Genomic DNA, 12,886 nt, shown 5'->3' on the forward strand with positions numbered 1-12,886 from the left:
ATCAAAGAGTAAATTCCCCCTTAATTGAATAAAAGGTAAATTTGTCTTTTCACTTAAATTAACGGCAATATTAGATAGAAAGACCTTTGATTTTTAATGGAAGCATAAGTAAGGTACTAAATCATTCAATTTTCAAAATACATGGGCCAAATAGTAATATCGGTCAAAACTTAGGGACCAAACAGTAAATTACCCTAAAATATATCCTCATCCCCTTCAAAGGGGTTGGATAAAAACACCATGGACTGGTATCTGAAATAAATTAACTCAAGACACAAAATTAAATTAAAACCTATTTATGCACATAGAAAGTATTAACATTCACTAACATAGGGACCATCTGGATAAGAATGAAGATCAACAAACAATACTAATACTCATTTAGGAGCAATCAACATTCAACAGTCACTTACAGCCAATGCCTTGTTGAGCCAGAAGAGGTATTGGTATTCTACAGACTCTAAGATACACCAAAATACATGCTACAAGATAATAAGAGCACTTAAAGAACGATGATTTTTCTGTGCAATTGTTCTCCTGAGAAACCTCCATCTCCATTGTGATCGTGATCATGATCATGAAAAATTAGTGTCAAGATTCCTACCAAACATAAAACTGAACCCACAAGAAGTTTGTCATACCGTTCCACCCAATGAAACTTGAGCTGGCTGGCACCATAGAATGTCAGAGCCACCAGTGAGGTCATCACAGTAATAGTGCTGCAAATCAAATAAAACTTGTCAAATAAATATAATGGTAAAAGTATACCAGACACTAGAATGCATGCCCAGGATTGACCTCTTTGTAAGATTACAGAGAAATTTGTTGAAAAAGGAATTAATAGATCTATGCAGCATATCTTGTATCTTAACGTGGCGATTTTAAACAGTGAACTGACAATTTTAGTAACTATAGAAGCAATCAAGTATAGAACTGTCAAAATGGATAGTCCTACAAGTTGTCTAGTAAACTGGCCCGCTATGAATGTAAGGAGCTTCTTCTTACCAGCGAGAAAAGAAAATCGCCAACTGATTAATCTAAAATAACTGTTTTTTAGGAGAGAGATGATGGTGAGAAGCCACTTTGATGTCATAATAAATGTACTGGGCTGATTTTTAGGTTTTCCTTACGATCAGCAAAAGGAAAAGTGGCAAATTGAAACAACCCTGAACTAATGTTAAAATATCCAAAGTTGCTTTTCCAAGAAAGAGATGAAACCCTGAGAAGCCACTTGGATATGATTTTAAATAGGCTGGGCACATTATAGATTTTAAATACAACCAAGGAAAACAAAACAAAAGTGAAAAGGGTGTCTTAGTGCGTGTAGCTTCTTGCAGTCCTGGCTCTAGAGAGGGTCAGATGTATGCCGTCTTCCATTTTATTACAAGGAGGTCGCTTCCATAATTTTTTTAAATGCAAAAAGGAACATCTTATTTTGCACTAAGGCTCACCCTCATAAAGTTAACAAAGTGGACAAATAATAATAATAATAATAATAATAAGAGAAAACTAATGGTCTGCATACATTACAACATTTATGCACAATTCTAACAGTGGTTAATCAAACATTTTCAATCAGCAAAACTGCCAGATAGCATGCACGCACACATAATAGATCAATATACTGACTGATAGACAAAGTTTATGTTATCATGTTTTTGTTGGCCTACAAAAAATGATCCACGTAGGAGGCATACACAAGTAGGTGCAGAGTGGTCTGCTTCCAAATGCAAAGTTTGAAAAAACAAGAACAAATGAATATGTTAAATGGCTTTATTGATACCTAAATAGCAGCACTATGATAGCAAGCACCATCATGGAGGATGAATTCCCAACAGCAAGAAAAACTGGAAGTGTAGTTGCACAAGGGGATAACGCAGGTACAAGGACAAGTCCTGCTACAGCCATTTTCTCCATGGGTTGGTTGTGAGAATGACTGTGTGCACCCTTTCCAGACAGAAACAGTAACACATAACTAACACCGAGAATTACAAGCAAAAGTGAAGCAAGTTTGTGCACAGTTTCTTCTCCAGCAATTGTGTTTGCCATGGTTATTGCTGTTATACCAAGAAGTGAAGTGGATATTACATGCAAAACTGCACCAAATGCCGCTGCATAAAGGAAAGAAAAGAAAAAGGCTGAAAGATATATTCATTACCCTTTAAGTACAAATATTTGAGAGATAGAATGCAAATTAAAATTCAGCTTCCTGTTCTAGTTCACCTGGTGAACTAATCCATCAACAAGAATGACCTAAAGTTGTACTATTAGGTCAGATTAGTATCAATCCAATCAGAACTGAATGAACTCAAACCAAAGAGCATCTGCCTATAGGCACATCTGGAAGCATCAATTTGAATTTGGATATTAGGGATGAAGATATTCAATCAACTTAGCAAAATTAAACATGCCACATTAACTGCATTCTCATAAAAGAGCAGATTTATGTTGCATGCACCTGCTACATATTTATTGGAAACATACTCATTGAGACATGTTGATCAAATCCCCTATCATGTCAGATTGTGTAAGAAAACTAGAATATACATGTCACAGAATTGGAGTAGGGATGTACTCTTTCAAGACTAAGAAATGTGGAAATGCTATGTACTGACACATTAAATCAAGTTTCTTTATCGTCACAATCCATTCCAGAGCCATCCAAATCTAAACCATAAGCTAATAGCACTCTACTTACCACAAATTATCCCTAAAATGAACGCTGAAATACCCATAAAATTCAAATAAAACCTAGCAAATCAATTGAACCCATTACAATGAGCATTGTACAAAAGAATAAATTTCTCACTGTTACTTGCAAAGTACTATGATCTCTGAACACAAACATACTAAAGCAAAGAAACTTCAAATTCCTCTTAACTATTAAATTCTACAAAACCCAGAACCGATGGTCTTTTGAAGCCAGATCAGAAGTGGCACGTACACAATTACAAACACAGAGACAGAAAGAGAAGGTGGGAACATACTGACAAGGAGGGTTCTGGAGAGATTCCATTTCTGGGCGCGGCCAACAATGGAGAATGGAAGCCAATGCGTTGGAATTAAGGAATGAAGAAGTGAAACGGTAGCGATTCCTCCAATAGTGGACAGATCTTCGGCGCTGATACTCTTGTTCATTATGCTCTTAACACTCAATAAATCTATCTATATAATCTATAATATACCAAAAGGAAAACAGAAAAATTCAGATAGATTGTGCAGAGTTCATCGATAGCAAAAGCAAAAATGGGGTTAAGAGTTCTACATCAAAAACGAAGTTACAGCATCCGCAGTGGTGGGTGGAGAAATTGCCCAATTTGAATTGCTTAGAGTCTGGACATCAGAAATGTTGGCTCCAAAAATAAGTGTTGGGTTTGTGATTGAAGCTCCTTACCAGATGCCAAAAATAAGGAGTTCTCAATGCGCTGGTTGGTGCGCTTTTCCCTGTTTAAAATAAGAGGAAAATTACAAAAAAAAAAAAAATGCTATGACTTTTTGGTCTTCTTCAATTTTAGGGCTTGAGATTGACTTTGTAAAATTGACACTAACACTATGTTTGGGAAGGGAAGAAAATACGAGAGGAAAATAATTTTATCTTTAATTGTTTTGATTTAGATTGAGTAGAAAATAGAGAAAGGAGAAAAATTTATAGAAAAAATAAAAATATTAAGTTCTTTTTTATTTTCTTATCAAAATGAAAGAAAAATAAAAAAAAAATAATTAAAATTATAAATATAACTCTATATTTTATAATTTTTCTTTTTAAATTTATGAGCAAAATTATAATTTTATTATTTATAAAATAATTTTTTCTCTAATATTTTTTCCTCTCAAAAAAAAAAATTTTTATTATCATTTCTTATTTTTTTCTCTTTTATTTTCCTTTACCTCTACAAAGTTCCAAACACAGTGAAACGCGTGACATGCTAATATTGACAAGCTCATTTAGAGGTGTGGCAAGTCATAGGGCTTCTAGCAGTTGGTGGTGATTAAAAGAAGGCAAGTAAAGTTTATGGGTCAATTTTGAGTTATCCTCAAATTGAACACCAATTCACGAGCTACTGAAACCGATGAACAAGCTCGTTTAAATGTGGAGAGACAATGTGCGGCAAGTCCAGATAGTAGCGGCAATTCTTCGTGGTTTGATTTTTAGTCAAGATCTCTCTTTCCTCTTGTTTTCCTGTTAATCTATCATCATTACTGCTGATCTTGTCTTGTTAATAATCGCTAGCTGTTGCATGGAGGATAGAGAAGTCACAGGTGTTAGTGAGATGAGGATTGCCACAGGGAAGGAATAAGAAAAGAGCAAAGGGAAGCTAGTCAGTGAGGGGTGGTTTGCTTGTTCCTCCTTTTTTTTCTTTTTTTTTTATAATAAGGGGGAGCCTAAGCCCAAAAAATAACACTAAGAGGAACTAAATCTGGAGTATGCCACTCCACATTAAAGCGCTGGTTCCTCCTTTTTTTAATTTTATTCATCAGTAGGACTCAATATGATAATTAAAAAAATATTTTTAATTATTCATTTAATATTATGTCATCAAAATTTAATAATATTAATGAAAAAAATCTTATTTTATTAATGGTGTGAAAGTAAAAGTATCTATTTATCACAAACTTAAATTTAAAATCCCTAATTAAAAATACGTGCATAACAATTTTCCATAATAATATCCTTTTCTAAATTTCATATAATAAACCAATAATAAACTTTCCTAAATTATAAATTTTATATTACAGTTTACGGTTTTGTAAAAAAAGATTTTAAAAAAAACTTAATTTTGCTCATAGTGATGTATTTAAATAAACAAAAAATTATAAAAAAAATTTTGACATAATGTTTCAAGAAACATTATACAAGAAAAAATATTTCTTATGTGATTTAATTTAATTTATTTTGACAATATACATAATCATATGCAGATTATTAAATTATAGTGCGTTCATAATATATAAATAATTTCAAAAAAAATTATTTTTATTCAATAAATATATAAATTATAGTTAAATTCTTCATTTTATATTTATTAAGATTACTAATAAATAATTATTTATTTAATAAAAGAATATATGAAATAATTATGTAAAGATAATTTTATTTGATAATGATTATTATATACAAATAATTTTATTTTATTAAAAATATTTTTACATTTAAATAATTATAGATTATAAAGTTTTAATTAAATATTTAAATAATATTTTTGATTTAGATAATGACATTTTATAATAAATTATGGTAATTAAATATGTATAATTATTTAAATATAAAATAAATAGTTAAATAAATATAAAATTTAGTTGGATAACAATTTTTGTTAACAAAACAAAATTTGAGGAACATCATTGTTTCGAATTGTTTAAAATTAACAATAATTTGGACAGGTAAACATTTTATTAAAAAATAACGTTTTTATCTATTTTACTCAATTTGCCATTAATAAATTAGGAAATGACAAAAATATCTCCGGTACTCATATTCTCTTCTTTTCTCTCTTTTAGCTAGGACTGAACAGAAATTGAATTAAAAATTGAATAATTGAACTTTGCCAAAAAAAAATAAATAAATAATTAAACCAATCTAATTTTATTTTTTGTTTTGATTTTTCAATCCAGTTAGTTCGATTTCAATTATTATCTTCTTAAGCTGAAAGTTTCTTCTCCTCTCTATTCACAAACCTATCCATTGCTACTAGCTCTCTTTTGTCTCAATCCTCATTGTTTAGATTAATTCCACTCTTGTTGTCATTGTTGAGAAGTGAGAACAACAAGCAAAACAGTGCTTTTGCACTTTGGGCTATTTGAAATTTCTCTCTCCAAAAACCAAAATCCAATAGTCCCTCTCTCTTTCCAAGATTCATTCTCTCTATACGAACTAAAGTCCAACAGTCCCTCGCCTTCTCTCCTAATCTTGCCGCCTCCATTTGTACACCCCTTATAGCCTCTCCTCATCTTGCAATCTCACCATCACCATTTGAATTCATCCAATAATAAGTGCCTTTGTAAGATATTCTATTTGTTCTTTTGTTGTAGATGAATCTTTACTTTAAGATTGTGAAAAAAAAAAATGTTTGAATTTAAAAAAGTCTAAGACAACTAAACCTCTAAAAAGTATTGACATTGGCATGAGAAGGAAGGCATTTGTGAAAAGAATAAGGATTTGTTTGATGGCAATCTTCTTACAAATGGTCAAAAGATAGTTTTGGGTATTTGGATATTGCAATTTTTCTAAGTATTGTTTTGTTTGAAGGCATTTCAGCTCTTTCTATTTGGTTCAATAGATCAAATCTTTTGTGTAAAACAACATCCTTCTATGCAATTAGTTAGTAATTTATTTGTTTGAATTATTGATTTATTATATGCTTTTTTTTTAAGAATATGTGAGATTGATTATTGTTCTTATATTTGTTTTAGAAGGAACTGTTTTGCAAATTTGTTGGTTTTTTTTTAATGGGATTAATGAATCTAAATAGGGTCTTTTTCTTCTTTCAAAATCAACAAACCAAATAGAAGGATTTAGTTTTGTCCTTACCCTCAATTTGTTTTAGTCTATGCATTTTTAAATTTCAATTGTTTAATTTTTCAATGTGTTTGATTCTAAACCAAATTACTCATTTGCACACCTATACTCTCTCGCTCAAAATATCTCTCTGTCTCTCACCCAAAATCACTCCTCTCTCTCTCTCTCTCCTCTCCGCAACCCCCCTCCCCCCTAACAACCCCCTACTTAGACCCATAATTTCAACCAAATCATTGCAACTTCCTCATATTCAAATTTGATAAATCACTAATCACAAAATTATAGTAATTCATAGCAATTTCAATTGAATTGGAGTTACACCCAAAATTTTAATCTTATATCACCTAAAATTACAATAACCAATTTCAATTGAATCAACAAATCACAAAAGCATGAATGATAAATCATAAATCAAATCCATAAAATTACATATTAAAACAAAAAAAGAGAGTTCTAAATTATTGATTTGCAAAACCCATTACAAATTAAAAAAAAAATGCAATAGCATATCAATCAAATCACTAAATTAAGCAATCAAATTTCTTCATACTTTTAGCACCAAATTTCTCAATTGATGCCAAAGAGGATTGGCATTAGGTAATTATCAAAGCAGAAGCTACTCTGGTATTGTGAGCCCTTTGGTTTATCTTCTGTCTTGTCACTCCTTTCTATTTGAAACCTCTCTATCGTTGTCTACAAAACTTAGTCAATTTTAATTTATGATTTAGGTGTTACAATAGATTTTGATTTGAAATTTGAAAACTTCTAGTTTGATTGTGACAAAGAGAGAATTGGAAGTTGCATTTTTGTTTTCCTTACTTCACAACTGGTCCTACTTTAGTTAGTTCATGAAATCTATTTTGAAGTGATAAAACCACAACCTCTCATTTCTTTAAAGCCAATAAGAATGCATGGTGAAAACCATTGCTCCTTGATTCTTCTTGAACATTGATCAAAAGAATCGAGCATTGAATCTTTCTCTTCAAAATGTTGCCGCTAGTTGAGACATTGGGATGAGGGTCGATGAGTGTACAACAGTCAACAGTTAGAGGGTTGTAGATTTTGTGAGACATAAGGGAGGGGAAGGGAAGCATACAACTAGAAGGGAAGGGTTTGTGATGGGGTTGAAGGTTTAGTGGATTTGTTGTTGGGAGGGTCGAGGAGGGCAAACCTTTTTTTTCTTCTTCATTTTTATGGTTCTGACATTCTGAATTATTATTATTATTATTATTATTATTATTATTATTATTATTATTATTATTATACTTTGACTAAAGGTAAATTCATTAACTTTTAACAATATTATTGATGGAATCAAAATTGAGGGATCAAATTGTTTTGAATTGAAAACATGAGGATTTAGTTGTGACTTTTGCCAAATCTCAGAGATCAAACTATAAGTTATCCTTTTTTCAAATATTTATAATTAGGCTAACTTAAAAAAAAGTACCTAGATTAAAATTTATTTTCTATCAAAATGGTATTGTGTGCTTTATTCCACTAATCCAATATTTCTTTTATAAATTATGTTAGCTGACATTAAAAGGTAATTATTTTTTCTATGATAATTATTTTGAGATTAATACAATTTGACAATTAATTTTTCTTTTTCTTAAGGATTTTTTCCTTGTTTGCCTTTATTGTAGTTACATGAGAGGTGGAGGCACAATATTGTAATAGTTTAATCATTTTTTTTTTTTTGGTTGGAAGAAAGGAATGCATTGATAGAAAGGATTCACACAAGGCCCAGGCTTCAAACAACCAACCCAACATATAAGCCCAAGGAATGTAGAATTATAGTGCAAAATAATAGGCTCAAAAAGTTAACCCTAAATAAAATATACAACTCAGTGCCCACAAATTCAAAACCTTTGAGCTCATAATGATGCTAGAAAAAGGCAGCAAATACAGTGTCGCTAGCCTCTAATCATCGACTAGAAGAAGCCATTAGGGCTTTTGAAAAGTAAGCAGCATACAGAGCTCTCGCCCATAAAACCAAAGTTCCAAAAGTAGCTCAAGGCCTCAAGTAAACAAACTCAACCAAAACTCAGTGATTTGCAAAGCTAGTCGACCAATAGAGCTTAAATGGTGACTTCACCTTCTAGGGTCAAGCGACCATTAGATCATGCGGGCTATAGAACCCTAAGGTGCATCCTAATCATAGCAATGTACGCACCCTTTCGTGGGGATAAATCAAGCAGTGAAACAATCCAAGCCAACTTGAGTCAATTCTTTGGACAACGAACCACACAAATGCAGGTTTATCAAAGGATTCTCTCTCCAAATAATACTCCATCTGTAAACAAAATAAAACAAAAAACACATTATTTAAAGCCCAACCTAAGGGTAGGGGAGGGAGTAATCCAAACCCCAAGTTGGAGAATGATAACATAAACAAAAACTTGGACCCAAGACAGGAAAGAAATAAAGAGAAAACTATCTTTTATAAAAGACTAGCGAGGGAAGAAAATTCATTTTTTAACTATGATGGAGTCCCTGAATAGATAATTCTCTTACACATAATGTCTTATGTGTACAGCCTTTGGGAATGATGGATAGGCCCAAGATGGAAACAGACAAACAGTTTCAAACCCCATATAGTTATAGCTAACTCTGACAAATTCATTTAGGCTTGAGCATTGAGCATTGGATTATGTTTTGAAACTTTATTCACAAACATATACACCTTACTAGTTTATTTCTTGGATAGCTTTAAGAAATTCACTTGGATAAAAGTCTGATAACTAAGTATTTAACTAAGGGATTCTCTTGGCGACACTTAAAAGTTAAAACCCAAGAAAAAAATAATTGAACAATATGCTTGAAAAAGTCCAATATTCTTAATAATGCATTTAGAATTGACAAAGGCTAATATTTGAGTTTCTTTAAGGGAGATTTACAATTTAGTCCTTATAATATGCCATTATTTATAAGTCTGTCCTTGTATTTTCAAAAACTCATGAAAACGTCCCTATACTTTGCCTTTATTAACTAAATGCCCCTTCCATCTATTTTCCATTCTCTTTTCTATCTAAAAGGGGAAAGAAGATTTTTAAAACCCTATTTTGCCCTTAATAACGTGAGATAACAATTATGCCCTTATAGACAAATAAATTAAAAAAACCATTTCCCTCAATTTTGGAATCCTTAGCCCTCTCCCATTGTTGCTCTCACCCACATGGTCTTTGTCCCACGAGGCCAAAAGCTTCATTTTTTATTCAAAAATTTTCTATCACCCAACTATCACATTGCACCTGAGGATAATCTTGCACAACAAGAAGAGATTTTGACTTCAGTACAGACATTTCCTAGGTGTGTTGTGTGGTCCCTGTGTGTTGGATTGCTATTGACAAAAGTGGGGTAAAGGTAACATATTTTGCAGATATATATTGATATTTATGTGTTGATGTTACTGTGTATTTAATTTTTTTTATACATGAATGCTTGTGGGTGCTGCTTACTGTTATGTGTAGTACAGTGGTAGGCTTGTAATAAATATGCAATTTTTAGTAGTTACAATAAACTAATTGCATGGTGATGTATTTATATAATTTAAAGGTTTTTGGAATAGGGTTTTAATTGTATTTTTTTATTCACATATGTATAGTTGTGAAGGGATGGCTATCAAAGGCCATTACACCCTGGTTCTAACCTACAATGGGCAAACTGATGAAATATTAAATGTGCCAGCAGATAGGTACTCCTATATAGAATTGTTGAGTGATGTGTATAGGATGTTTGACATTACTGCATGTTTTATGAAATTTGTTGCTAAGAATGGTTTGTCAATGGAGGATGATGATGATTTATTGTTGGTTTTTGAGTTATACAAGGATAGCCGTAGGTTGCCTTAGTTATTAGTGTTAAGAGTGGACCTCTTTGCACTGAGTTGCCTAGTGAAGATAAAGGCAGTAATGTTGCTAATGCTGGCAATTAGTTGCCTAGTGGAAATGTTGCTAATGCTGGTACTGAGTTGCCTAGTGTGAATGTTAGTACTGTTGGTAATGTTATTAATGGCCTTGGCACTCAGGGTTCTACACCTAATAATGTAGAAAGGGATATGTCTATGAACACTATGGGAAGGGGTATGGCTGTTAACTCAAGGGCAAGGGGGAGGAGTTGCCACTTAGAGGAAGGGGAAGCAATGTGTCCATGAGAGGAAATGGAAGCAGTGTGTCTATTAGAGGAAGGGGTAACAGTGTGTCCATGAGAGGAAGTGGCAGCAGTGTTTCAATGAGAGGAAGGGGTAAAAAAACCAATGTATTGCCTGGTGGTGAATCTAAAAGTGAGATATCATTAATTGAGATTGAGGATAATGGTGATTATTCTGAAGAAGTGATGTTTAATAATGCAATTAGTTCAGAAGAATCTGATGAGGACTTTGTACTTAATGATAGTGAAGATGATGGATTGTCTAATTATGCCAGTGATAATGAGGTAAATGTTGATGATAGTGAAAATGAGACTTATGATCATATGCATAGGAAGAAAAGAATACACTGATCCTTATTAAGGCATGTATGCTGACCCATTCAAGCATATAGATGGGGAAGAAATTATATTCAGAGAGGGTCAGGTATTTAAGGACATTAATGAAGTTAGAGATGTACTGAGGGACTATGCTATTAAGGGTGGTTATGATATAACAAGAATTAAGAATGACTGAGTCAGATTGACAGCCAAGCAATGAAAATTGTCCATGGAGATTTCATACATTTGTATTACCTAACAAGATGACCTTCATGGTTAAATCTCTGATTAATGAGCACAAATACATGAGACCTTTAGAAAACCAAAACTATAACTATAACACCAAGTGGATTGTTGAAAAGCTGAAAGGCAAGTTGATAGTAGATCCTGACATGAGTTATGACCTTATGCAGCATGAGCTTTTAGAGAAATGGGGTATACAAGTACCTGGGTCGCAAATGTACAAGGCTAGGTGCAAGGCCAAAGGTTAGAATGTAGGCTTGCATGATGAAAGTTTCAAGAAGTTGCAGAAGTATATATATTACTTACAGTTGTATAACCCTAGAACTGTAGTGAAGATTCAAGTTGCTACTAGAATCAATGAGGATGACCCCTTGGTGTTTCAAAGGATATGGATTTTGTTTGACGCAATATAAACTGGATTTCAGAATGGGTGTAGGCCATTCATTGGTCTAGATGGGTGTCATTTGAAGGGGCCATATGGCGGTATTTTCTTGTCTGCTATTATCTTAGATGCTAATAAAGGGGCGTTGCCACTTGCTTTTGCTATGGTTGGGATTTTTTTTCTTGAGAATTTATACTCTTGCATTGGGGGAGGCACTGATGAGAAGCCTCTGACTTTTATGTCAGATGGACTAAAGGTAAATAATCATTTAATTATTTAAATTTTATTCTTTTATCATTTTATTTATATTATATAATGAAATAAATTAATTTTGTTTTATGCAGGGATTGCTTGATGCAGTTAAGGAAAATTTCCCCAATGCATGTCATAGATTTTACTGCAGGCATCTATTTATGAATTTCAAGGAGTTCCCTACTTTGACGTTGAGAGATGACTTTTGGAATTCATAATAAAAATTAATTTTTTAACAAAAATAATAGAAAATATAATAACATAATAAAAATATTTATTAAAGATATAAAATAATTTAAGGTTGATTAAACTATATGATAGTTGATTATAAGATCATAAATTAATGGTTAATTTTCTTTAAATTAATAGATATTAGTAATTTATTATTATTATTATTATTATTATTATTATGGAGGGTGACATATATATATATATATATATATATATATATATATATATATATATATATATATATATATATATATATATAATTTTTAAAAATCAAATTCTAAAAAAAATAATAATTTAAATCATAAATGTTAAAGTAATATTATAAATAATAATGATAATTAAAAGAGAAATAAAAATTAAATAATAATTAGTATAAAATATAGTTATTTATGAAAGTTGACACGTAGTAAATTTTTTAAGAAAAGTGCTACGTGGCCTTCTCTTGGAAATATCTTCCTGATATATATATATTGATTCTAAAAAAATAATAATTTAAATTATAAATATTAAAGTAGTATTGTAAATAATAATGATAATTAAAAAAGAAAAAAAAGAACTAAATTATAATTAGTATAAAAGATAGTTATTTATGGAAATTGACACGTGATAAGCTCTTCAAGAAAAGTGTCACCTGACATTCTTTTGGGAATATATATATATATATATATATGTATATATATATATATATATATAGAGAGAGAGAGAGAGAGAGAGAGAGAGAGTGATTTCCTTATTTTTGCTTGTAATCACAAAAAATTAGGCCATTGATTTCATTGATTTAGGATATATGT

At 31.4% G+C, this 12,886-nt stretch overlaps 1 protein-coding gene across 1 annotated transcript; it reads right to left on the minus strand.

Annotated features, from left to right (window-relative positions):
- Positions 1 to 351: 351 nt before the first annotated feature.
- Positions 352 to 3,495, minus strand: LOC110645160 (uncharacterized). The gene is made up of 4 exons (XM_021798211.2): positions 3,266 to 3,495; positions 2,988 to 3,174; positions 1,784 to 2,111; positions 352 to 719 (listed from the first exon to the last, which is right to left on the minus strand). Exons 2-4 carry the CDS (start codon positions 3,136 to 3,138, stop codon positions 503 to 505), a joined length of 696 nt encoding a protein of 231 aa, XP_021653903.2. The 5' UTR covers positions 3,139 to 3,174; positions 3,266 to 3,495; the 3' UTR covers positions 352 to 502.
- Positions 3,496 to 12,886: the final 9,391 nt, after the last annotated feature.

This window comes from Hevea brasiliensis, chromosome 1, assembly GCF_030052815.1.
Source record: "Hevea brasiliensis isolate MT/VB/25A 57/8 chromosome 1, ASM3005281v1, whole genome shotgun sequence".
Taxonomy (NCBI): Eukaryota; Viridiplantae; Streptophyta; class Magnoliopsida; order Malpighiales; family Euphorbiaceae; genus Hevea; species Hevea brasiliensis.

Excerpts from the sequence above, each read along its gene's own strand:
- LOC110645160 (XM_021798211.2), bottom strand. The coding sequence starts at position 3,138 with ATGAACAAGAGTATCAGCGCCGAAGATCTGTCCACTATTGGAGGAATC. Across the intron at positions 2,112-2,987 it reads CTCCAGAACCCTCCTTGTCA|CGGCATTTGGTGCAGTTTTG; the intron begins GTATGTTCCCAC and ends TCCTTTATGCAG. Across the intron at positions 720-1,783 it reads ATCATAGTGCTGCTATTTAG|CACTATTACTGTGATGACCT; the intron begins GTATCAATAAAG and ends TTTGATTTGCAG.